The sequence below is a fragment of the Chiloscyllium punctatum genome, chromosome 22 (genome assembly GCF_047496795.1).
Source record: "Chiloscyllium punctatum isolate Juve2018m chromosome 22, sChiPun1.3, whole genome shotgun sequence".
NCBI classification, from domain to species: domain Eukaryota; kingdom Metazoa; phylum Chordata; class Chondrichthyes; order Orectolobiformes; family Hemiscylliidae; genus Chiloscyllium; species Chiloscyllium punctatum.
In genome coordinates, this window is record NC_092760.1 from 88,536,675 (window position 1) to 88,564,380 (window position 27,706).

Here is a 27,706-nt window from a genome sequence, read left to right on the forward strand (position 1 = left end):
GGTGGAGGCTGGTATAATTGCAACATTTAAAAGACATTTGGATGGGTATATGAATAGGAAGGGTTTGGAGGGATATGGACCAAGTGCTGTCAGGTGGGACTAGATTGGGTTGGGATATCTAGTTGTTATGGACGAGTTGGACCAAAAGGTCTGTTTCTGTGTTGTACATCTCTATGACTTTATCTCCCTTAAACCTTTCCCTTCTCACCTTGAACTTGTGACCCCTAGTAAGTGAGCCCCCCACTCTGGGGGAAAAAGCTTCTTGCTATCCACCCTGTCAATACCTCTCATGATTGTGTAGACCTCAATCAGGTCCCCCCTCAGCCTCCATCTATTTAATGAAAATAATCCTAATCTACTCAACCTCTCTTTCGTAGCTCGCATTCTCCATACCAGGCAATGTCCTGGTGAACCTCCTCTGCACCCTCTCCAAAACATCCACATCCTGTTGGTAATGTGGTGACCAGAACTGTACTCAGTATTCCAAATGTGGCCGAACCAAAGTCCTATACAACTGGAACATGACCTGCCAACTCTTCTACTCAGTACCCCATCCGATGAATGAAAGCTTGCTGTATGCCTTCTTGACCACTCTATCGACCTGCATTGCCATCTTCAGGATACAATGGAACTGATCACCTAGATCTCTCTGTACATTAATTTTCCCCAGGGCTTTTCAAGTTACAGTATAGTTCACTCTTTGAATTGTATCTTCCAAAATGCAAATTCCAATCTCTCATTTGCCCAGATTGAACTCCACCTGCCATCTCTCTGCCCAACTCTCCAAACTATCTATATTCTGTTGCATTCTCTGACAGCCCACTTCACAATCTGTTACTCCACCAATCTTAGTGCCATCTGCAAACTTGCTAATCAGACCACCTATACCTTCCTCCAGCTCATTTATGTATATCACAAAAAACAGTGGTCCCAATATGGACCCCTGTGGAACATTACTGGTCACAGTTCTCCACTTTGCAAAGAAAACCAGTGGAAACCACTAAATATTTGTGTCTATCGGGTATCTAACAAGCCTAATCTTTTTATTGAGTTCTTGGGGAAAACAGGCAGGTTTCTCATTTCAGGCCCCACTCATAGAGTCATAGAGATGTACAGCATGGAAACAGACCCTTCGGTCCAACCCGTCCATGCCGACCAGATACCCCAACCCAATCTAGTCCCATCTGCCAGTACCCGGCCCATATCCCTCCAAACCCTTCCTATTCATAAACCCATCCAAGTGCCTTTTAAACGTTGCAATTATACCAGCCTCCACCACAGATTAATGTCTGAATAACAAATCGATGTTATCGTAGTAAGGAGTGGAACTCCAGTTGCTTCACTAAAATTCAGCCTGTGGGGTCAAATTAATACTCAGTTCATAAATCCCTAGTTAGCTATCAGTCCAGAATATTGTGGACTGTGCTGGACCCCCATTTCCTGTAAGATGTAAAAGCCTGCAAAAGGTGTAGAGGAGGTTTGTCAGGGTATGTCCAGGGATGAGGAACTTCGACTATGAGAAAAAAAAATGGAAAAGTTAGGATTATTCTCCTTGGAACAGAGAAGGTTAGGAGATGATCTAATAGAGATCTTAAAGAATGACCATAACTTTTGACAGGTTCATAGAATAGTTGCTATGCACAATAAGGCCATTCAGCCTATCATGCCTTCAAACAAGGATTGTTACATTGAACAATACAGCACAGGAACAGGCCCTTTGGCCCATGATGTTGTGCTGAAACCTAGTGCCAATTGCCTTGACTGTTTCCCGTTGCCTTCCACAGTATTTCAAGCCAAATAATCATCGCATGCCCTTTAGACTGTCTCATTGGAAATGAGAAACTATTCCCTTTGCCTGATAGACGTTACCAGAGATTTCAAATGATGAGGTAGAAGTGTGTACTGCAGATGCTGGAGATGGGCTTTTGCCCAAAATATCGATTTTCCTGCATTTCAAATAATTAGCCAAGCGAATTGAAGAGAGCTGAGGAGAATTCAGGATCTGAAATATTCCAGCTGAAATGATGGAGGAGAAAGAGATTTGGCTCATTTTGAGGATGGGGAACATTTCGGGTTATGGACAGAAAGTGGGGATGTGGGAATGAGCACAACTGCTCAGATTAGGACAGGCACATTCTGTGCTATAGGTTCCCTGGTTGTATGATTCATGTGTGACAGTGTTCTCATTACCTGGCCAGGATGCAGCGTGCTTTCCTTATAGTGCTGACCGTTCATCATTTTCAATTTACTTTGTAAGAGCACCATAGCAACAAACTCAAGAGCATTTAGTCTTCCAGGCTATTACTGCCAGGACAGTGGGAGGGATGTGTTTAAGTGAAGGATAGTCTTTTTTTAGTGTTTATTTCTTGCCAGAAAGTGATGACCAGTGTTTTTCCTGATTGTACATGGTGCCATTTGGCCCTTTATAATTAAAAAGGCCAGCACTTTATTTCAGATTCCAGGTTTTCTGCTTTGTGAAGCACGAAACAAGTTAATGACAACTAACATTGTTTTTAACCTTTTTTCATGCAGTTGCTATTTGGAGCAGTGCAAATGTGGCTGGTGTCAACTTGGAGTCGTTGGATGAAAAGCTTGCAAATGAACAGGGAGATCAGATCCATAAAAAGGTTATAGAAAGGTAAATGTTAAGGGGTTGAAGTAAATAAAAGAAAAACATGTACATTGGCAGAGAAGGTTATACATCAGTGCTGCACAAAACATCTGTTGGGGATTACCGACAAAACTCTTTGAAGGTGATGGGGAAAATAAATAACAATTCACACGAAACACTTGGGATCCGATCAGAGATACAGACTTAGCACTCAAAAGCAAAAAGGTTACACTAAGTATTTCTAAGTTAGTGGTCAGGTCTCAGTTGATGTAATTGTGTTCAGTTCTGAACACTGCCCTTTAGGAAACAGGTAAGGATGAGGAAGCAGTTAATAAGAATGATATGGGGATGGAGGAAGTCACTGCTGTGGAGAGATTACCGAAATGTGGTCAACTCTGTTTGGGACTAGAAAAGGAATGCAGGTTGATTCAACAACCGTTTGAAATTATGAAGCATTTTGCCAGAATAAATAGGAAGAAACTTTCCGTCAACAGGTAACCAGAGGATAGATTAAAAAATATAAAGGAACCAACGTGAGGGCAGAGATCATAGAATCCCCACACGTGGAAGCAGGCCATTCAGCCCATTGAGTCTACACTGACCCTCCAAAGATCATCTCACCCAGATCCAACCCACCTAACCCTACACCTGTAACCCTGCATTTCCCATTGCCAATCCACCTAGCCTGGATTAGTGATGCTGGAAGAGCACAGCAGTTTAGGCAGCATCTGAGGAGCAGTAAAATCGACATTTCGGGCAAAAGCCCTTCATCAGGACTAATCCAGAATCTGGTTTCCAGCATCTGCAGTCATTGTTTCTACCTAACCCACCTAGCCTGCAGATGCCTAGATATTGTGGCAATTTAACATGACCAGTCCACCAAACCTGCACAGCTTTAGACTGAGGGAGGAAACTAGAGCACTGAGGAAAACCTCAGAGTGATACAGAAAACATGCAAACTCCAGACAGACCATCACCCAAGACTGGAATCAAACCCCAGTCCCTGGTGCTGTCAGGCAGCAGTGCTAAACCATCGAGCCACAATGCTGCCCTTGAGATTTTATTTTAGACAAGTGTTTTGCCTGAATGAGCAGAGGAAGAAAGTTCAATAGCAACTGCCAGTCTGAAAAGAAAAACAAATGTAGGGTTAAAGAGAAAGAGGGGACAAGGGTATGAACTGGATAGTTCCTTCAGAGCTGGTACAGAGACGATGGACCAAACGGCTGCCTATTGTTGTTGGATAGTTTTTCTAGGGCTTATTGAAATGCTGTCTCATTTCCTATGCTCATCTGTACACTTGGTGAGATTCCAGTGGGGTCATGTGTTCCCAGACCTTGAAATTAATTCGATACCGTCTACATTCGGAAAAGAAACCCACTGTAGGTATTATTCTATATTCAGCCACCAATACATTATGGCATTGGACTTTTGCCTGAAATGTTGATTTCTCTGCGCCTCAAATGCTGCCTGACCTGCTGTGCTTTTCTAGCGCCACTCTCGACACTCCTTGACCAGCCTGAGGATTGTATTTAAATGCCCATCATCTCAATGTAATGGTGCCAACTGTCAATATAAACAACCCGTCAATGTGACTGACAGCACCATAGCAGCAAGATGCAGAATTTACTTTGCACCCTACACATGCTTCACAGTTTCAAACATTACGTACTCAGTTTAAGTGTGATGAAATGATAATTTAACCTGCACTTGGCTCGCCTGCCCTTGGCCATATTTTATTCAGTCCTTTGACCTGCAGTTGACTGCATAAAATATATTGTTTGGGAATCAGGTGACACTCATGTCAGAATACAAAACTCACAGTCGCATCCTACGTGACTCAGTGGTTAGCACTGCTGCCTCACAGCACCAGGGACCCGGGTTTGATTCTAGCCTCTGGTGACTGTCTGTGTGGAGTTTGTACGTTCTCCCTGTGTCTGTATGGGTTTTCTATGGGTACTCCAGTTTCCTCCCACAGTCCAAAGATGTGCAGGTCAGGCAAATTGGACATGCTACATTGCCCATAGTGTTAGGTACATTAGAGGGAAATGGGTGTGGGTGGGTTATAGTTTGCAGGTTCGGTGTGGACTTGTTGGGCTGAAGGGCCTGCTCCCACACTGTCGGGAATCTAATCTAATCCCAGAAGGAAGAACTTGTAAAATTTGCAGAAGGAACCTGTTGGGGTCCGACTCAGCTTATATCCTTTGAAATGGATATCTGGTCTGGCCAGTATATCCATTTTAAAGTGTGGCTGTTTTATATTCAGGGTTTTCCCTCTGGGCTGGAATAACATGCATACAGGAAATCTGTATAACCAGGCAACAATGCAGTCATCCCCTCCAAAGATTTATATGGAATTGTGAATAATAAAATATAATTTGGGTTAGTGATTTTTGAGAAGGTTTGTAGCTCAGGTTGATGATAAGTATGTAAGTTAGCTCGCTGAGCTTGAAGGTTTGTTGGGAATATACTACCAGCACTTCACCAGAGACTCACTGATGACATTACCTGGTATGGTGACGAAACGTCTGTAAACAAACCTCCAAGCTCAGTGAGCTAATTTACATACATATAATTGGGGTGTTAAGGGAAATGCACTTAATGGGAGATTGTGAGAAAGTGGTATTGAAGTAGAAGCTCAGGCATGGGAATGCTGGAAGAGATGGAGGCCATTCATGGCTGATTGAACAATTTACCCACCCCATCTCTGTAACACCATATGTCACTGTAATCAGAAATGTATCAATCCCTACCTTAAACATCCTCAAAGACTGAATTTCCACAGACCTCTGTGCTAAAGAATCCCGAACGTTCATAACCCTCAGAGTAAAACAAAGTTCTGCTTGTCTTGGGTCTAAATGGCAATGCCTTATTTTTTAAATTGTGCCCCTGGTTCTAGACTAGTCGACCAGGGAAACATCTTATAGCCATCCTATTGACAATCCCTTCTTAGTATATTGCGCGTTTCAATGGGATCACCTCTCCTTCTTCACAACTCTTGAGAATACAGGCTCAATTTGCCCAATCTCTCTAATAGGTCAGTCTCACCCCATCCCGAGAATCAGTCTCTGGTGAACTTTCTGGAGCAGCGGTGCAGTGTCAAAAGGCCAGTTGGCCCACTCCTGTTACTATCCCCTAAGTGTTTATGTTCTAAGAAGTTTGTTTATGAACTAAGCTTGGAGTTAGACTCTCAGGAAATCACTGAATATTTAATAGGATTTACTTTGTTTATAGATATTTTTATTAGAAATTTAACATTTTTACAAGTTTACAAAAAGAAACAAAACTCTCAAATACAAACATTGATATACAATTAAATCAAATATACAATAGCCAAAATTTAACAAAAGATAAAATACCGAAAAAGAAAAAAATCAAAACTCAACTGTCTACTAATCTAACCTACAACTAACCAGAGTGTACATTTAAGTCTCTTACATGCTCGGAATGTGTTAACATCAAATGTAATAAAACCCGTATTCATGCCGGATTCCTCTCCCAAGGGGCCCCGGGCCAGCCAGGTTTGTAATCTCAATTAAATAAAAGCCCTTGTTAGGATAGCCGAAATATCTGTATTTATGTAATTTCAAGAAGGGCTGCTATATTTTATAAAATAATCCAGTCTTTCGGAGCACCATATTTGTAAGGAAGTCAAGGGGAATACATTCCATAATTAATCTGTGCCAATTTGAAAGTCCAAAGGGGCCCTCAGCCACCCAGTTCACCAAAATATTTTTCCTTGCACAGAAAGAGCGAATAGAAAATAGTCTCTTCCCGTAAAGTTCGAAAAGCCCAAAAGGAGAGATACAGGGTCCACTTTAATTTCCGTTCCTAAAATTTCTGTCAGGGTACTTGCTACTTTAGTCCAATATCTACGAATCTTATGACAGGCCCATAAGCAATGTACAAGAGTGCCCACCTCTATTTTACATTTGGGACACATTGGAGATGCTCCTGCCTTAAATTTTGCCAATCGATCCGGTACTATATGGGCCCTATGAAGTATCTTCAGCTGGATAGCCTGAGTTCTGTTACAGATAGTGATTCTTCTAGCGTTTTCCTAAATATCATTCCATGTTTCTATAGAGATTTCTAGTCCCAAATCCTGATCCCATGTTTTAAGCAGATTATCCATATCTCCCGATACTTCATCATGTAGTAAATGATATATAGTACTGACGGAAGATACCCCCACTGGTCGTAGGACACAACATTCTCTATCTGATTTATAAAAACTATCTAATAACGTAGTCTTCTTCTGTATATAGTCTCAAATTTGGACATATCGAAAGAGGTCTCCACGAGGTAATTCGAATTTCTGACGCAGCTGTTCAAAAGACATCAGGACCCCATCCTTAAATAGGTCCCCTAGACATGAGATACCCCTGGATCTCCAGAGTTTAAAAGTGGCGTCTGTAAACCCTGGTTGGAATCCCCATGCTCCCACTATCGGGGCATAGGGGGATGTTTTATGTGAATTACCCTCATTTTGCCGCATTATATTCCAAGCCTTAATTGTGTTTAGTATTATAGGGTTTTTACAGTGATCTGTAATGATTTTCCTCTTGTCTGGAAATAAAAGGTTAATAAGTGGGTATTTTACTTGAGAGGCCTCGATGTCCAACCAGATTGATTGCGGATCAGACAAGACCCAATCAGCTATGTAAGGTAATGAGGAACTTAACTGATATTTCCTAAAATCTGGGAAGTCCAATCCTCCCCTTGCCTGTGGAAGCTGTAGCTTCTTCAGCTTAATAAGGGGCCATCTATGGTTCCAAATAAAGGAACCCAACCAGCCATATAATTTATGTAGAGCCATCCTCGGCAGCATCACCGGAAGCATTCTCATAGGGTATAGGAGACGGGGCAGGACATTCATTTTAATTAGTGCTATTCTACCCAGCCAGGAAATTGGAAGGTCTCCCCATCGCTGGAGGTCCTGCCTTATCCTTTCCAGTAAATGCACAAAATTAGCCTTATACAACTGACCAAATACTGGGGCAATAAAAATGCCTAAATATAAGAAACCCTCCAGGGACCAACGAAAGGGAAAGTGGGATCCATCCACTAAGTGGGGTATCATAGCAAGGCCACCCATTGGCATAGCCTCTGATTTTGAAAAATTAATTTTATAGCCTGAGAATGCGGTAAATGTATTAATAACTTGGATTAGGCAAGGTATGGACATCAGAGGATTACTGAGGAATAGAAGAAGATCATCTGCATAAAGGGTAATTTTATGTCTACCTGTACCAATCCTCGGGGCCGTTCTATTAGGATCAGCCCGTATAGCTTCTGCTAGTGGTTCAATTATTAGCGTAAATAACAATGGCGAGAGCAGACATCCCTGACGGTAGCCCTACCCACACTGAAGCTATCCAAACCTAATCCATTGGTAACCACAACTGCTTTGGGATCACTATACAATGTTGAGACCCATTTGGTAAACACCTGTCCAACACCAAACCTTTCCAATGTATAAAACAAATATGACCATTCAACCCTATCGAATGCCTTTTCTGTGTCTAATGAAACTACTACTCCTGGGATCTTTCCCTAATGACAGGCTTGAATCATATTCAAAACCCTTCTAATATTATTGGATGATCTACAGCCCTTAATAAACCCTGTCTGATCCTCCTTTATGATATGTGGCAATACCCTTTCTAGTCTCAATGCTAACGTTTTAGAAAGGATTTTAAAATCTACATTTAGCAAGGAAATTGGTCTGTATGACATACAATATTCTGGATCCTTTCCTTTTTTAAGGATAAGAGAGATATCTTATCCTTAAAGCAGTCCAAAGATGTGCAGGTCAGGTGAATTGGCCATGCTAAATTGCCCGTAGTGTTAGGTAAGGGGTAGATGTAGGGGTATGGATGGGTTGCGCTTCGGCAGGGCGGTGTGGACTTGTTGGGCTGAAGGGCCTGTTTCCACACTGTAAGTAATCTAATCTAATCTAATCTAATATTTGCCTCTTTCAGCGAAGGCGGGAGACAGCCCTGACTGTATGCGTAGTTATACATGTCCATAAGTGGACCAGCCAATATTCCTGTAAATTCTTTATAGAATTCAGTTTGAAAACCATCTGGGCCTGGTGCCTTACCGCTCTGAAGTTGCCTAATTGCATCAAGTATTTCTTGGATTGTTAGGGGAGCATTTAGGACCGATACCTGTTCCGGAGTTAGACCCGGAAAGGTCAAATTTTTAAAAAATGACTGCATCCTCCTCGTCCTATCTTCACAATCCTGCAATTTATATAACTCGGAATAAAATTCTCTAAAGATCACATTAATCCTTTTATGATCATGAGTCAGAATGCCCGCACTTTCCTTGATAGACATGATAGTCTGAGGGGCCTTTTTTTCCTTTGCAAGAAATGCTAAGTATCGACCCGGTTTGTCGCCAAATTCATATAACCTTTGTTTTGCAAATAATATTTCCCTCTTAACCGTTTGAGTAAGCGTAGTGTTTAGAGCTTTCCTAAGGGCCGTAATCCTTTGCAATTTAATAATAGAAGGTCTATCAGTGTATGCTGTTTCAGCTGCTTTTAAGCGAGCTTCAAGCAGACGCTGTTGTTCTCCCTTTAATTTTTTCTGGGTCACTGAGTAGGAGATGATCAAACCTCGCGCGTAAGCTTTGATGGTCTCCCACATCATTGATGGGTTGCTAGCCGTACCTGAATTAATTTCTAAAAAAGTTTTAAATTCTTGAGAGAAGTACTTTACAAATTTACTATCTTTCATTAGGAAGGGGTCCATACGCCAATGCGGAGGGGATGTCCCATTGTTCCTCACCTTGATTTCCATATATACAGCAGCGTGGTTGGAAATTGCTATACTACCTATTTTACAGGATGATATGGAATTTTTAAAAATCGAGGGGGCAAAAAACATATCAATTCTGGTATGACATTTATGTGGATTGGAGTAGAAAGAAAAATCTCTGCCCTGTGGATGAAGACATCTCCATACATCTACTAATCCTAATTCTTTGTTCAGATCCACCAATTGTCTAGATCTGGGAGATACTCCTGCAGTAGTCTTGGGAATCGTATCTACTTCCGGATCCATAATACAATTAAAGTCTCCCCCTATAATTGTATGACGGGCACCAAAAGCCATCAATGTTGAAAAGGCTTCCATTATAAATTTAAAGGGGTGTGCCGGGGGGCAGTACAAATTTAAAATCCCATATTCCTCTCCATTTATAAGGGCTTTAATCAAAATATATCGTCCAGATTCATCTTTTATCTGATTTAGGATTTTGAAAGGGAAATTCTTCCGAACAAGAATAACAACTCCCCTGCTTTTTGAGCGAAAAGAAGAAAAAAAGTCCTGATCAAATCCACCCTGTCGTAATTTCAAGTGTTCTTTATCCGACAGGTGTGTCTGCTGTAGGAGAGCTATAATCAACTCTTTCTTTCTTAAGATTTGATAATATTTTCTTCCTTTTGACTGGCAAATTACTCCCCTTGACATTCCAGGTGCACCACTTAACTGACTGATCAACCATAATCATCCGGGCAAATCCGAGACCCCTCGGGAGGGGAAACCCTATCCAGAACATCCCGAGCATAGAGCATATAAAATTTACACAAATAAAGGCTCTCTGATACACTCGCAACAGTATAATAAAAAACTATTTCTAAATAATAATAAAAAATATAAAACGTATTTAAGTGGAGATTTTCCCCCTTGTTCCCAGGGGGTGTCACTTCCTTTCCAAAAGTCCATCATATCCTCTCCCAACCAATGCCCCACCCTTGACCCAGGTGCTCCTCAATAAAATGAGGAGAATTCAGATATAATACAAAGCTAGAGTTAACATTGAGCACCCTACCCCCACCCACACCAACACCTGGATATATTTGGTAATGTTAATACCATATATAAACATATAACTATAAAATTACAATCTCAACGAATAATAATTAAATATAATAATACAAAATAACAAGGGAAAAACAACCCCACTCCTAAAGACAGAGGTAAAATAGAATAAGGTAACCACCTCGCCCCACCAACATTAACCAAACCCCCCGGCTTATATATATATATATATATATATATATACACACACATATACATACATACCCACATATATACATCAAATAATAAAAGAAATCAACCCCAAGCGGGGGGGGGGGGGGGGGGGGGGGAAGAAAATCAAATCCCTCTCCCCAACCCCCATGATAATATTAAACAGTAAGGTAAGAAAAAAGAAAAAAAGGGGGGAAGATATAAACCAAAGCGGGGGGAAAGGTAAACCAACATCCATTATCTCTTACAGTTTATCTAAGAGAGTCCAAGAATTCCTTAGCCTTTTCTGGTGATCCGAAGTTATACACGGATCCTTCATGGTTAAAGCGTAGCGTCGCTGGGTAGCGCAAGGAGTACTGAATATTTAAGTCCCTTAAACGCTTCTTCACCTCGTCAAATGCCTTCCTCTTTTGGACCAGAACTGGGGAAAAGTCCTGGAATATCATGATCTTGGATCCTTTATAGGTCATAGCTTGGGGGTCTTTTCCAAGATTTTTAGAAGCTTCTAGGAGTATCTGCCTCTCCCTATAGCTCTGCAGCCAGAACAGGACCGGGCATGGGCGCTGGTTCGAGCCGGGCCTGCGTATTGCGACCCAGTAGGTCCATTCTACCCTTACCTGGCCTGATCCAGCTTCCAGATTTAAAAGCTGTGGCAGCCACTGCTCCAGGAATGCTGTAAGCTGGCCTTCCTCTTCCCGTTTGGGAAGGCCCAGCAAATGAATATTTTTTCGACGACCTCGATTATCGAGGTCGTCAATGTGATTCTCTAAGGTCCGGACTCGCTGTTCGAGAGTCCGGACCTGATCCACGGCCGATTGCACTGTAGTTTTGGAGGTCGCGGCCTTTAACTCCGCCCCTCTGACTCGGCGCTCGATTTCCTGGATGTCTTGGTCGTGCTTCTGCAGCGCAGCCGAGAGTGAGTCCCATCAATTTCAAGATTCTTCGAAACAAGCGTCGATCTTCGCATCCAGTTTGGAGATCATTTCCACAAGGCTTGTCTCTGTAGGTAAGTCCCCCCGGGGCGGCTGTGGACGCCTCAGCTGCAGCTGGAGAGGGTGGGGGGAGGGGTTCCTGCTTGCTGAGAGCTGCGGGCTCCCTTCCCTTTGGTCATTTTTACTAAATATTAGATTGTTTAAATTTAATACTAAGCAACTAATTAAATTAAACAGCTATTATAAATGATTTGGTAAGTGTGGTCGGGGTGGGTGACCCACTTTACCCAAGTCTTGGGAGGAGCACTGTAGACTCAGGCTTGCTGGGTCGCCGCCATCTTGGATCCCCAAATAGGATTTATATTGTAGTCTCGTGGTTTGTAAATATTTCACCTTTTATGTAAAGCACACAAAATGCCATGAAGCAAATGAACTCTTTAACCAAATAGTGTGATGTGGGGCCCTGGGATACTTTACTGGTCAGTGGAATTTTGGTTAAAATTTATTCTTTCGTTTTCTTCCCATTACAGCACCCATGATGTCATAAGGCTGAAAGGATACACTTCTTGGGCTATTGGTTTAAGTGTGGCCAGTATTGTGAATGCAATTTTGAAAAACATTCGATCCATCCACTTGGTGTCCATCAATGCAAAAGTAGGTTTTAAACAGCTGCTAATCCATTAAGGACTGGTGCAGATTTCATGTGGCAAGTGCTTTTGGGACAGCACTCCCTCCAACTGGGGTACAGTACATGCCAGTACCTGATGTCCTATGATTATGTGCTGATGAATATTGCATTCGTGTCTAATTCACAGAAAAACATAAAAAGTACTCTTCAACCACACTGACACAAGACTATAATTGGGCTTTGATGCATGTTATGATCTGCCAAATGTATTCTCCAGCAGCGATAGGGAGCAGTCAGAAAAATGTAGACTATATGTCATGAGAGGCAAATTCTTCACACAGAGGGTGTGAAATGAACTTCCAGAGGCATTGGTGGATGTGGGGACAATTACCTAAATGTCTTTTAAAAGTTGTAAGTACTGTACATGAATAGGAAAGGTTTGGAGGGATATGTGCCAGGAGCAGGCAGGTGGGACTAGTTTAGTTTGGGATTGTATCTGGCATGAACTGGTTGGACTGGAGGGTTTGTTTCTGTGCTCTGTGATTCCATGGCTCGATGTGAGACCCCACAGAATCTAGTAGATCTCTGCACTCTTTGAAATCTTTTATTTTCTCCTGATCCCATTCCAAACATGCCTCATTTCATCCATTCCGAGGATATCTTTGGCTTCCTCACTCTAGACTTCTGATTTTTATTTCCCATGCGATTCACAAACCACATCATTCCAATGCTCTTGGGATTTTGAACAATCCTTTGAGAACTGCCTGGACTCGTGCAGGTGTATCCTGGATCTGCACCGTGGTAGACACTTCTGATTTGGTGTCAACTGCTCTTGACTATTTAAGGTCACTTTGTGGTCTCCATCCTTTCTATTGAAAGATCATGTCTTTCAGTGAGCAACAGGATCTTTTAGGGTCACAGCCTCATCTCCCTGCTCCTAAGTACCTGACTGATTAGCATCCTGTGCCTGGCTCTGTTCAACTGAATAAAGCTGACTGCTCAGTAACATTTCAGCTATTGAAAACTTTTCAACTTTGTTCCTCGGGTGGATTGAATTTAGCAACCCAACAATCAAAAGGTAGCAGCCCTTTGAAATGGTCTGTTCCATAGTGTTTTCATGTGCAGATTGATGAATTAAAATCAATGATACAAATGAAGTAGATACCTAGAAGCTAAATGTGTCAAGGGGTGAGGAAGTGATGGGTTTAACAGGGATATGATGTTGAGATAAGAGTATCAGACCTCCATCCAGAGGACTGCATTCAGTTTTGGATATCCCAACCCCGGAAGAATATATTTGGCTTTGAAAGTGGTTATGGCACTGATTCACAAAACCTACAGATCACATTGTGTAACCTGGTGTGTGGAGAATTTGAGAGAGGATCCAGTTGAAATGTTTTTAATGTGAATAGGGTTGGAATGAAGAAACCACTTCTTCTGATGGAGGTTGGGATTTGAGAATGGTGGGACTTGATGTTAAAATTAGAATGAGGTCATTCAGGAGGGAACTTGTATGTAAGGAGACTCATGTACATTATGATGTAACATGATTCTGACATTGATAGGAAAGAAGACTCCAGTTTAGAATGATCATGTGCAGAGAGAGGTTTTAGACATGGGATTAGAGAGCTCTGTGTGATAGGTAAAAACAATGACTGCAGATACTGGAAACCAGATTCTGGATAAGTGGTGCTGGAAGAGCACAGCAGCTCAGGCAGCATCCGAGGAGCAGCAAAATTGATGTTTCGGGCAAAAGCCCTTCATCAGGAATAAAGACAGAGAGCCTGAAGTGTGGAGAGATAAGCTAGAGGAGGGTGGGGGGTGGGGAGAAAGTAGCATAGAGTACAATGGGTGAGTGGGGGAGGGGATGAAGGTGATAGGGCAGGGGCAGGGGGAGGGTGGAGTGGATAGATGGAAAAGAAGATAGGCAGGTAGGACAAGTCATGGGGACAATGCTGAGCTGGAAGTTTGGAACTACGGTGAGGTGGAGGAAGGGGAAATGAGGAAACTGTTGAAGTCCACATTGATGCCCTGGGGTTGAAGTGTTCCGAGGCGGAAGATGAGGCATTCTTCCTCCAGGCGTCTGGTGGTGAGGGAGCGGCGGTGAAGGAGGCCCAGGACCTCCATGTCCTCGGCAGAGTGGGAGGGGGAGTTGAAATGTTGGGCCACAGGGCGGTGTGTTGATTGGTGCGGGTGTCCCGGAGATTTTCCCTAAAGCGCTCTGCTAGAAGGCGCCCAGTCTCCTCAATGTAGAGGAGACCGCATCGGGAGCAACGGATACAATGCATGATATTAGTGGATGAGCAGGTAAAACTTTGATGGATGTGGAAGGCTCCTTTAGGGCCTTGGATGGAGGTGAGGGAGGAGGTGTGGGCACAGGTTTTGCAGTTCCTGCAGTGGCAGGGGGAGGTGCCATGATGGGAGGGTGGGTTGTAGGGGGGCGTGGACTTGACCAGGTAGTCACGGAGGGAGCGGTCTTTGCGGAAAGTGGAAAGGGGTGGGGATGGAAATATATCCCTGGTGGTGGGGTCTGTTTGGAGGTGGCGGAAATGTCAGCGGATGATTTGGTGTATGCGAAGGTTGGTAGGGTGGAAGGTGAGCACCAGGGGCGTTCTGTCCTTGTTACGGTTGGAGGGGTGGGGTCTGAGGGCAAAGGTGCAGGATGTGGACGAGATGCGTTGGAGGGCATCTTTAACCATGTGGGAAGGGAAATTGCGGTCTCTAAAGAAGAAGGCCATCTGGTGTGTTCTGTGGTGGAACTGGTCCTCCTGGGAGCAGATACGGCAGAGGTGGAGGAATTGGGAATACAGGATGGCATTTTTGCAAGAGGTAGGGTGGGAAGAGGTGTATTCCAGGTAGCTGTGGGAGTCGGTGGGTTTGTAAAAAATGTCAGTGTCAAGTCGGTCGTCATTAATGGAGATGGAGAGGTCCAGGAAGGGGAGGGAGGTGTCAGAGATTGTTCAGGTAAATTTAAAGTTAGGGTGGAATGTATTGGTGAAGTTGATGAATTGCTTAACCTCCTCGCGGGAGCACGAGGTGGCAAGTTGATGAATTGCTCAACCTCCTCATGGGAGCATAACCTACAATGTACAGATCTCAATAACGGAAAGTTATAGTTATAGAGTCATAGAGATGTACAACATGGAAACAGACTGTGGTCCAACCCATCCATGCCGACCAGATATCCCAACCCAATCTAGTCCCACCTGCCAGCACCCTGCCCATATCCCTCCAAACCCTTCCTATTCATATACCCATCCAAATGCCTCTTAAATGTTGCAATTGTACCAGCCTCCACCACATCCTCTAGCAGCTCATTCCATACACACACCACCCTCTGTGTGAAAAGGTTGCCTTTAGGTCTCTTTTATATCTTTCCCCTCTCACCCTAAACAGTTGCCCTCTAGTTTTGGACTCCCTGACCCCAGGGAAAAAGACTTTGCCTGTTTATCCTATCCATGCCCCTCATAATTTTGTAACCTCTATAAGGTCACCCCTCAACCTCCGACGCTCCAGGGAAAACAGCCCAAGCCTGTTCAGCCTCTCCCTATAGCTCAAATCCTCCAACCATGGCAACATCCTTGTAAATCTTTTCTGAACCCTTTCAAGTTTCACAACATCTTTCCGATAGGAAGGAGACCAGAACTGCACGCAATATTCCAACAGTGGCCTAACCAATGTCCTGTACAGCCACAACATGAACTCCCAACTCCTGTACTCAATACTCTGACCAATAAAGGAAAGCATACCAAATGCCTTCTTCACTATCCTATCTACCTGCGACTCCACTTTCAAGGAGCTATGAACCTGCACTCCAAGGTCTCTTTGTTCAGCAACACTCCCTAGGACCTTACCTTTAAGTGAGTAAGTCCTGCTAAAATTTGCTTTCCCAAAATGTAGCACCTCCCATTTATCTGAATTAAACTCCATCTGCCACTTCTCAGCCCATTGGCCCATCTGGTCCAGATCCTGTTGTAATCTGAGGTAACCCTCTTCGCTGTCCACTACACCTCCAGTTTTGGTGTCATCTGTAAACTTACTAACTGTACCTCTTATGCTCGCATCCAAATCATTTATGTAAATGACAAAAAGTAGAGGGCCCAGCACCGATCCTTGTAGCACTCCACTGGTCACAGGCCTCCATTCTGAAAAACAACCCTCCACCACCACCCTCTGTCTTCTACTTTTGAGCCAGTTCTGTATCCAAATGGCTATTTCTCCCTGTATTCCATGAGATCTAACCTTGCTAATCAGTCTCCCATGGGGAACCTTGTCGAACGCCTTACTGAAGTTCATTAGATCAGATCTACTGCTCTGCCCTCATCAATCTTCTTTGTTACTTCAAAAAACTCAAATCAAGTTTGTGAGACATGATTTCCCACGTACAAACTCATGTTGACTATCCCTAATCAGTCCTTGCTTTTCCAAATACATGTGCATCCTGTCCCTCAGGATTCCCTCCAACAACTTGCCCACCACCGAGGTCAGGCTCACCGGTCTATAGTTCCCTGGCTTGTCTTTACCGCCCTTCTTAAACAGTGGCACCACGTTTGCCAACCTCCAGTCTTCCGAAACCTCACCCGTGACTATCGATGATACAAGTATCTCAGCAAGAGGCCCAGCAATCACTTTTCTCGCTTCCCACAGAGTTCTCGGGTACACCTGATCAGGTCCTGGGGATTTATCCACCTTTAACCATTTCAAGATATCCAGCACCACCTCCTCTGTAATCTGGACATTTTGCAAGATGTCACCATCTATTTCCCTACAGTCTATATCTTCCATATCCTTTTCCACAGTAAATACTGATGCAAAATATTCATTTAGTATCTCCCCCATTTTCTGTGGCTCCACACAAAGGCCGCCTTGTTGATCTTTGAGGAGCTCTATTCTCTCCCTAGTTACCCTTTTGTCCTTTAATGTATTTGTAAAAACCCTTTGGATTCTCCTTAATTCTATTTGCCAAAGCTATTTCATGTCCCCTTTTTGCCCTCCTGATTTCCCTCTTGAGTATACTCCTACTTCCTTTATACTCTTCTAAGGATTCACTCGATTTATCCTGTCTGTACCTGACATATGCTTCCTTTTTTTTAACTAAACTCTCAATTTCTTTGGTCATCCAGCATTCCCTATAGTTACCAGCCTTCCCTTTCACCCTGACAGTAATATACTTTCTCTGGATTCTTGTTATCTCATTTCTGAAGGCTTCCCATTTTCCAGCCGTCCCTTCACCTGCGAACATCTGCCTCCAATCAGCTTTCAAAAGTTCTTGCCTAATACCATCAAAATTGGCCTTCCTCCAATTTATAAAATCAACTTTTAGATCTGGTCTATCCTTTTCCATCACTATTTTAAAACAAATAGAATTATGGTCGCTGGCCCCAAAGTGCTCCCCCACTGACACCTCAGTCACCTCCCCTGCCTTATTTCCCAAGAGTAAGTCAAGTTTTGCACCTTCTCCAGTAGGTACATCCACATACTGAATCAGAAAATTGTCTTGTATGCACTTAAGAAATTCCTCTCCATCTAAACCCTTAACACTATGGCAGTCCCAGTCTATGTTCAGAAAGTTAAAATCCCCTCCCATAACCACCCTATTATTCTTACAGATAGCTGAGATCTCCTTACAAGTTTGTTTCTCAATTTCCCTCTGACTGTTAGGGGGTCTATAATACAATCCCAATAAGGTGATCATCCCTTATTTCTCAGTTCCACCCAAACAACTTCCCTGGATGTATTTCCGGGAATATCGTCCCTTAGCACAGTTGTAATGCAATCCCTTATCAAAAATGCCACTCCCCCTCCTTTCTTGCCTCACTTTCTATCCTTCCTGTATCCTGCATTTGTATCCTGGAACATTCAGCTGCCAGTCCTGTCTTATCCCTGAGCCATGTTTCCGTAATTGCTATGGTATCCCAGTCCCATGTTCCGAACCATGCCCTGAGTTCATCTGCCTTCCCTGTTAGGCCCCTTGCATTGAAATAAATGCAGTTTAATTTATTAGTCCGACCTTGACCCTGCCTGCCTTGACTGTTTGACTCACTTCTGTTCCCAACTGTACCAGTCTCAGATTGATGTCTTTCCTCACTATCTCCCTGGGTCCCACTTCCCCCACCCCCACCTTACTAGTTTAAATCCTCCCAAGCTGTTCTAGCAAATTTCCCTGTCAGTATATTCGTCCCCTTCCAATTTAGGTGCAATCCATCCTTCTTGTACAGGTCACTTCTACCCCAAAAGAGATTCCAATGATCCAAAAATGTGAATCCTTCTCCAACTCCTCAGCCAGGCATTCATCTGCTCTATCCTCCTATTCCTGCCCTCACTAGTTCGTAGCACTGGGAGTAATCCAGATATTACTGCCCTTGAGGTTCTCCTTTTTAAATTTCTGCCTGACTCTCTGTAATCTCCCTTCAGAATCTCAACCTTTTCCTTTCCAGTGTCGTTGGTTCCAATGTGGACAATGATCTCCTGCTGGCCCCTCTCCCCCCTGAGAACATTCTGCACCCTCTCTGAGACATCCTTGATCCTGGCATCAGGGAAACAACACACCATTCTGCTTTTTCTCTGCTGGCCATAGAAGCGTCTGTCGGTACCTTGGACGACAGAATCCCCTAATACAATTGATCTCTTGGAAGCCGAAGTACCCTCATTGCATTAGAGCCAGTCTCAATATCAGAAACTTGGCTGTTCATGCTATGTTTCCCTGAGAATCCATCACCCCCTACATTTTCCAAAACAGCATACCTGTTTGAAATGGGTATATCCATAAAAGACTCCTGCCCTAGCTGCCTACCTCTCTTACCTTTCCTGGAGTTAACCCATCTATGTGACTGTATCTGAGACTTTTCCCCCCTTCCTATAACTGCCATCCATCACATACTGTTGCTGTTGCAAATTCCTCATCGCTTCTATCTGTCTCTCCAACCGATCCACTCGATCTGATAAGATTCGCATCCAATAGCATTTATGGCAGATATAATCCCCACTAACCCTTAAACTCTCTTTAAACTCCCACATCTGACAAGAAGTACACATCACTCTATTAAAGGTCACCTTTGCTCCTTCACAATCTACAGACCCAGAAAATAACACTTTTTCCTCTACAAAACACTGTACCAGGTTAAATTAATAGCTATGGCTTATATTTTAAGTTTAATCAAGAGACTTGTCTCCAAAAACATGTAATCAAGAACCCACTGTACTCACTAATACAGCCTTTCTCTTGGACAAACTTAAAACAACAATTAACTTATCTGATTCTGTGTTGTGAACTTCGCCCAAACCGGTTCCTCCAAGATTAGTTGTGAAATTCACTGTTTGTTAATTTTCCCAGATGTACTCCGATATCCAGTGATACATGAATTCAAAAACAGCAAAGGCAGTAACTGTGCAGGTTTTCTCTCTCTCCTGCACTGTCCTTACCCTGTGCTTCCTTTGTCTGCTCTTCTCCCTTTTAAAACTGCTGTTGTTTTGACTTTTTTTTTTCCAAAGTTCCAAAACAATGCAACAGCATTTAAAACAATAATTACTGCTCCTGGAATTCGCGGAAATCACCTCCAACACCTAAAATACCTCAAAAAAAGGAGCAGCTCTTCCAGCCAGAAATTTTTCCTGTCCTCCATCTTGGATTACCCAGTTCTTAAGGATGTAAAGAGTGTTCATTTAGAGATAAGAAGCCAGTTAGCGTGGGGATCGGATACAGACACCCACTTCATGAGATACCCCAGAGCAGTGCCCCAATGTGCAATACTGGATGAGAGCCCAAGGTAAACCAGAAATCAGGAAACATTTTATCAAAGGGGAATAGAAACCCCACCACCAAACCACTGTGGATGCTGGACTAATTGGAACATTCACCTCTGAGATCAGTAGATTTCTTTTGTTTATGGATATTGAATAAAGGTAGGAGTCAAGTTACAGATCAGCTGTGGTCTAAGGGAATGATAGAATAGGCAAGAGGTGCTGAATAGTCTAGCCTGTTCCTGCAGAATCAACAAAGTAGTAGCTTATATTTTACTTGTCATTATCACAACAATAGATTGCCATTCTTTTGTAGGATCTTCAACTTCATTTCTATCCAAATCTGGAGGTTTTAAAATGCACCTTTTTTGTCACATCACCATTATTCATCTTGCTCTCTCCAACCCTTTCTTCCCAAAGCAAACCCTATTGGTACTTTGACCACCTGGCACATGTGGGTCAAATGTTGGACTCTGGAAGGCACTGACTTTTTAACTCCCCTCTGATACTTAACCGCACTCTATCAGTAACTGCTGGACAGCTGGGTATAGATTGCAGTATGAAAGTGAAACCTTCTGGGCTGGGAACAGCTCCTCCACTGGGTCACAAAGCTGTGAGGCTCAGTCCCGCTCCGGGGATCGAGCACAGAAAGCAAGGCTGGCAGACCTCCAGTCCAATTCTGAGGGAGTGCTGCACTGTAAGTGATGCCATCCTTCAGAGGAGACTTTAGATTGAGGATTGATTAATCTACCTGCTCAGGTGGACATACAAGATCCCAGAGAGAGTAAGGGAGTGATTCTGTGGCCCCAATCAACATCCCAGGAACAGATTGTGGTCATGATGACATTGCTGTTGGTGGAGTCCACTCTGTGCAAATAGTGTGTGAAACTTCCTACTTTACAAGAGTGACTTCAACATTGGCTTGAGTGCATTTTGAGATTTCTTATGGTCTTGAAAATACTATATGAATCATCTCTTATGTTGTTTACACAAGAGTTTTGTGCATTTACCTGTTAATTTGTAGTGGAGATCATGCACACAATCTTCTCCGTCAGTGTCTGTGATCTCCTGCATGGGTCGGCTTCAAACCCAAATGGAAGATTGCAGCTAGTCTGAGGAAAACACTGGTTCCCTCTTGTGGACATAATCTGCAGAGCAATTGATAATTTCTTGACAATCTTTCCTGTTGGAATGATCACATATCTGAACGTTGTTCTGTTTTCTGCTCATTTGCAAATTTATTTAACCAGTAATCATTTGAATCAGTTCTAACATCAAATAAAATGAAACATTTAGTGTGTGTATGTATGTGTGTATATATAAAAAAAAATCGATACCTGAACAGTAACAGCTGTAACATTTGTTCTAATACACCAGGATGAGCACAATATCACAAACGATGTCTTTCTCAGTCTCCCCTGTGTCCTGGGAATAACGGGAGTATGTGGAATCTTGAGACAACGGCTCAAGGAGAAAGAAGAAACAAAACTGAAAAACAGCGTGGAAAATCTTTTGAAGATCCAGCGGGAAATCGTATTGTGAACAAAATGCTAAGTACAAGCGCCCACTCAATGATGGAAAATCAGTGCACCATCACTTATCGGTGTCACATTATGTAAAATGTATATTCATTGTGAATCTTAGTCAAGTTGTTTGCAGTGTACAAGTCGTGCAGAAATTAGAATGTATTTTAGATATTGCAGATTAGCGTAATATGAAACCCAATGACTAATGCAATAAATCAGAAACCAAATCACAAGCATGCTACCTTAACAGTGAGCTTCAATTTGCTATCCATATTACAGTTAAGAAATACAGCAGCCTCTGAGGGTTAATGGTTAACAAATGATAAGGATATCCTGAAAACAGTAGTGTCCAAATCGAATCCCATATCTTAAAAAGTAATAACACTTTATAAAGGAGTGTACCAGACTTGAATAGCTAGAACATTAATATTACTCCAATAAATGCAGTGATCTATGACTAGGTGCGAGTGTTTTAACATTTAAGCTCCACTGCACCCTGTCTGCAATCAGCCTCAATGTAAAAATTAAAGGGTGCTTTAAAAAGGAGGTCTTAACACCAAACTGTCAACTTGGCCAAATGACTTCCATTGTCTAAATGCACCAATCAGTTTTACTAACGCAATTGAATCTCTGTGTAGTAACACAGATGGACCTTTGGGAAATATTATTCTTGTTCATAACATAACAACAAATAGCACAATGCAGCAGCGTTATATTTGCACTGAATCGGAAGTGATAATAAGATTTTCCTCATTGAGTCCATGGAAGCTGTGCAGGGTACATTTCAAGTCCACATATGATTGCTGAATATTATGTCAGGAATTTAGCCAACTTCCTCTAAATGTCATGCTTTCAGCCAGTGACTAAATCAACTGATTTTTGCTACAAAATTGAGGGTTTTCAATTGCTGCGTAAGCAACAATGTGGAGGGAAAATTGGCACCAATTGTTGCAAATTTACAGTGAAAATAAAAAGCTGGAAATACACAGCTGGCCCCTCACCAAATGTGATAATCACAGGTTAAATATTTAGCGTTAATTCTTCCATATTTTCAGTTTTTAATTGGAGGTTCCAGCATTTAAAGTTCCCACTCCCCCATATGCATTCCTGTCAATGTTTCCACCCCAGCTTTCTGCTGACACTAACAGACTTGCTTCATTTCGGCAGCATTCGGGAAAAAGGTGGCCTCAAGCACCAATGGTTCAGATTTCCGAGGCTGCTGGGTTGCTTCAGTATACTGAATCCGAAAAAATCAAACAGCATATCCTTGTACAGAAAGCACACTTTTTAAAACTGCTTTTTAAAATTTCTGGGAAAGAGAAGGCACGTGACAGTGTAGTCTTCCTTGACCTTGTAGTTTCTCTAATCGTAACTCCCAGTTTGGATGTTAATTCAAGGAATAGGAAAATTTGCTCCATTGCTTCAAACATTCTATTGCAGACTGCCCTTTGGTTAATAAATTGCTTACTTTTACGAATTACAATTTCTACTCTGATTTGATTTATTTAGTTATCCTAATCCTGTTGTTGACTTGAAACAACATTTATATTTCCAGCATTGGTATTGCCTAAACTGAAACAAAAGGAAGGAACATTCAATATCCTCTTTTATTCTGAAATTGTGAAAGCCAGCCTTTCTTAAAAAAAAAGCACAATCTGTGAATATAAGACAGTGCATGTCTGGGACACAGTCATTGTGTTATCTATTGCCACGTGAGACCTGATTCTAATTCTGTGTAAGTGGATGGATTTCGAATGAATTAAAATTTCACCCATTAAATCAGTTTTGGTGTTTGACTCTCAGTACATTTCCTGTAAAGCTATTGAAGAAAATTCCATACTAAGATATTTCTTCTGTTTCCACGTGATAGATTGTGATTCAGTAGTGTGCATCTTTCTTTGGTTAATCTTCCTCTATTATCTGTAGTAAGTAAAAAGCTGTTTTACAATGTTACTAAGTTTTAAATAAAATATTAAATGGAACACATCTCTTCATTCAAAGCAATGGCTTCTGAATTATTGCCAGTCATAACAAAATCAGGGGAACTGAAGGAACTCTGGAATGATGTTTGCAATGCTGGTTTTGCTTCTGTTGTATTGGGGATCTGGTTTACAATATAAATGCCCATCATCGAAGGATATTATTTCACAATCGAGTCCCTTATTCGTGGGAGGACTTTTGCAGGTGGAGTCAGTCCACTTGGCGGGAAGTGCAGATGTAAGGTCACTTGTTTGTGGATGAAGAACAATGCTCATTGCTGTTACATTTTCTTGTATCTGACTGCAGAGTCTTAAGGGATGTCCCACTTTAAAAAGGTGAGCTATATACGTAGTGCAAAGAGCTTACTGTGTGTTTGGAATGTGTAGGTTTCTTCTCCACTTCAGTTTTAGGAATAAGTAATTACTCAAGTAGTGCATCAGGACTATTCTTTACATATCTCCCACTTTCTGATATCAAGGTGTAATCCAATTTCTCTCCATTGTTCACACCAGTAACTGGCTTTCCTGCAGAACGACTGAAATCCGAGGTATAAGCAGAGTTACAGTTGCGTAAAATGTCTGTGTCACACATGCTCTTTTTGGGGTTTTGCTTGCAGAGGGAGCTGCACAAATCTAGAGAAAAAAGACAGAAACAATTCATAAAACATTGCAACCCAGTTTCCATTTCAGAAATTATAGGTTGGTGTCCATCAATTCCAAAGCTTCTGAAAAGCTGCAGTTAATTTACCTGACGTTAGAGAGAGAGAGAGAGAGAGAGAGAGAGAGTCACTGCTTATTAGTGGCCAAGAATGTTGGAGTTAACAAAAAGTGGCCCACATAATAAAAACCCGAGTATGGCTGAAAAGAAGTTTCACGCTGCGGAGCTTTCTGTCTTGCATTTCTCAAGACAGATTTGCAAGAATGCCAAATCTTGAGGGGAACAACAATTCATGCTCAAGAAGAAAAACAAAGTGCTGGGGAAATTTAGCAGGTCTGGAAGCGTCTGTAAGAGAGAAGCAGAGTTAATGAGTCCGGTGACCTGTCGTCAGAACAATTTTATGCTGCACTCAAAGGAGGTGCTGTTTTTGTAGAGCTTCAACCACATGTCTCCTTCTTTTAGTTATACTCACGTTCTATACTACCAAGTGATTGTGACAAAGAAAATGCATTTTTATTCAGCTTCTTCAGTATACTTCTCGAATGCATGCTATGCTGAAATGTTATATCCTCATTTTCTGACAGGACAAAAAGAATCCTCCTATTTCACCCTCACTTGAGTAATGGTCCATACATGTAACATGCTCTTTGATCTTCAGCAGCAGGAGCATGTTCACAGATAGACAGAACTGAAACCAGGGATGTCACCAGGGCGCACATCATGGGGATAGAGGGGAGGCCACAGACAGTCAGTTCTGCTTCAGTGCGATAGTTCCATTCCTGTGCAATCCTGTGTTACAATAAAACCGTGTAATAGCAGCTCCATTGGCATTCTAACCAATGCATGCTTTAAAACTTTATGCTTTAGAGCAGTGTCCCCAATTTGTCAGTTGTGTTATAGCGAATTTGTGTGAACATTCATTGTAGCAGAAGAACCTGTACCTGTCCATTCCACTTTCCTATTAAAACTTTACACCAGTCCTCCTGATGCCTGATCTCTCCAGGGCTCTTTTTGCAAATACACAGTTAGCTCTAAAGCAGATAAGTAGAAATGAACCGTTCATGTTCCTGAAAGTATACCCTCGGTAGAGTTACATTTTCCATTTTTGTTTGCCTGGTGTCTGTATTTCCAGAGTTGATTTTCCTTTATTAAAATGTATTTGGATGGGGGTGACACTAAATCCAGTATTCAGTTCTACTGCAGTTTATGGAATTAAATACCAGATACTTCATGTAATGAAGTGGGCAATCCAATGACACCAGTTTTGTGCCACGACCCAAGATGCACTGAAAGCCCAGTATTACTGCAAAATGTAGTAATCAGCATTTTGGAGAATGAATAACATCGTTCACAGTTGGGATTCGTGTCATCACAGATGTGCCTCAGTTTGAGTTTGACGTTCACGTTTGAGGTTAGAGTCTGTATGCATTCCAATCATTCACGCAGAGTTGAGAGTTTCTGTGTGGTCTTCATGTGACTGAACAGGTGGATCCTTGAGCAGACGGGGCCAGCTGCCCTGCCCCATGTAATAGTGGGATCCAGAGAGTGGGATTTGCTTCTTCTCTGTTACTGCTCTGCCTCATCATGAAGATATTAGTTCTCAAAGTTTGACGGTCACGTTGTTCGTATTTTGATAACCGGGAGCAAGCTACTCAGTATTAATGTCAGCCATCTTCCTGATAAAGAGCTTATGCTTGAAACATAGACTCTTCTGTTCCTCAGATGCTGCCTGACCTGCTTTTCCAGCACCACACTTTTTGACATTAATGTCAATGATGCCAAGTTTAAAACTGTCTTTGAAAAGTGCATTGAAGGTGGTAGAACAGCTGGAGACTGCAATTAATAAAGCATCTGCTTTTATATTCACTCGTGGGATGTGAGTGTCATTGGCTGGTCAGCATTTCTTGCCCATGTCCCTAGTTGCCCCTTGAGAAGTTGGTGGCGAGCTGCCTTCTTGAACCACTGCAGTCCACATATCGTAGGTTGACCAACAATGTCCTTAGGGAGGGAATTCCAGGATTTGGACCCAGCATCCTGAGTATATTAATAGAGGTGCAGGGTGCAAATGCAAGAAGATGATGCTAAATGTGTGTGGAACTCTAGATCAGCCTTAACTGGAAAATTGTGCTGAGCTTCAGGGATGACAGGGAGTCTTTTAACCGACTGTTAAAGTGATGTTTGTAAATGATTCCAGGCACGTGGAGCTTCGTCGTGCAGATAGACTGAAGAAGTTGGGATTGCTTTCCACAGTATGGACAGAGTCCATAGGGAGAGACTGATCCAAATGATCGAGAATTGAATATAAGAAGCTGCTTGTTTAAAAGTTATTAGTAAAAGAAAGCACTCAAAAAGGAACTGATTATTTTCTGAAAAGGAAGTAGGTGCAGGATTACAGGGAGAAGGTGGGGGAGTGACACTAAGGAAATGGCACTTTTGGAGAGGGGCACAGATATAATGATGTGGAAGTGCCAGTGTTGGACAAAGTTAAAAATCACACAACACCAGCTTATAGAGCAACAGGTTTATTTGGAAGCACTAGCTTTCAGAGCACTGCTCCTTCATCAGGTAGCTAGTGGAATAGGATCAAAGGACACCGAATTTATAGCAAAAGATCATAATGTCTTAGACTGATGGAATATATTGAATAAATCGAGGTTGCTGTCAAGTCTTTCATCTTTTAGAATGGGCTGCAGGTTTCGATTCATTAATATGTAAATCCTGGAACTTCTTTCAAGTCACATTCCCGAGATAACTTGAGCTTTCATAAAAAAATGTGACATCTCAGTTCAGACAATGCATTCAAGGTGTGAGGTTAGAGTCTGTATGCATTCCAATCGTGAGTCAGACTGGTTCTATTTCCAAAGTAGGAATTTATAAAATGTCACATGGATTATAAAATATATTGACTGCCTACAGGTTGCCTGCTTTTTGCACAAAATTGAATGTATCTGCAAATGCAAATTCATCCCATAGACTTGTCTGTGGGTGTGTGTATGTCAGGAAGGGGGGGGGGGAAGAGAGAGAGAGAGCATGAGTGTGAGCGTGTGTGAGCATGTGTGAGAAAGAGAGAGAAAAAGAAAGTGTGTGTGTGTGTGAGAGTGCGTGCATGTATGTTTGTGTGTGCTTGATAGATTGGAGCTGAAGTCACTTTTATTTTATAAAACCTTAAGTATCTCGGGATGTGACTTGAAAGAAGTTCTGGGATTTACATACCAATAAATCAAAACCTGCAGCCCATTCTAAAAGATGAAAGACTTAACAGCAACCTCGGTTTATTCAATATATTCCAGCAGTGTATGACACTCTGATCTTTTGCTATGAATTCTGTGTCCTATGATCCTATCCCAACAGCTACCTGATGAAGGAGCGGTGCTCCAAAAGCTTGTACTTCCAAATAAACCTGTTGGACTATAGCCTGGTGTTGTGTGATTTTTAACAGATAAAATGGGCTGAATGGCCTCCTGTGTTGTCACTGTTGTGTGATTCTGTTTTCATCATCATCCCTGGAATATTGGCTGTTTGAAAATTGAGGAGGTTGGGGGGAGGGAGAGGGGTGGGGAAGCGATACTTTTGGGCATCGAGACAGTGTCCTG

The 27,706-nt window shown here is 42.3% G+C and overlaps 2 protein-coding genes across 4 annotated transcripts in view; one reads left to right on the plus strand and one right to left on the minus strand.

Annotated features, from left to right (window-relative positions):
- The window catches only part of LOC140493838 (L-lactate dehydrogenase A chain-like), a 37,199-nt gene extending 14,246 nt beyond the window's left edge, over nucleotides 1-22,953 (plus strand). For all 3 annotated transcript variants that reach the window (XM_072592794.1, XM_072592792.1, XM_072592793.1), the window contains exons 6-8: nucleotides 2,533-2,638; nucleotides 12,113-12,236; nucleotides 21,328-22,953. In XM_072592794.1, the coding sequence (XP_072448895.1) occupies nucleotides 2,533-2,638; nucleotides 12,113-12,236; nucleotides 21,328-21,492 (395 nt within the window). In that variant the 3' untranslated portion in view covers nucleotides 21,493-22,953. The remainder of the gene's footprint in view (nucleotides 1-2,532; nucleotides 2,639-12,112; nucleotides 12,237-21,327) is intronic.
- Nucleotides 22,954-23,064: 111 nt separating this feature from the next.
- The window catches only part of LOC140493391 (uncharacterized), a 57,049-nt gene continuing 52,407 nt past the window's right edge, over nucleotides 23,065-27,706 (minus strand). The window contains exon 12 of the mRNA XM_072591784.1: nucleotides 23,065-24,088. Within this exon, the coding sequence (XP_072447885.1) occupies nucleotides 23,877-24,088 (212 nt within the window). The 3' untranslated portion in view covers nucleotides 23,065-23,876. The remainder of the gene's footprint in view (nucleotides 24,089-27,706) is intronic.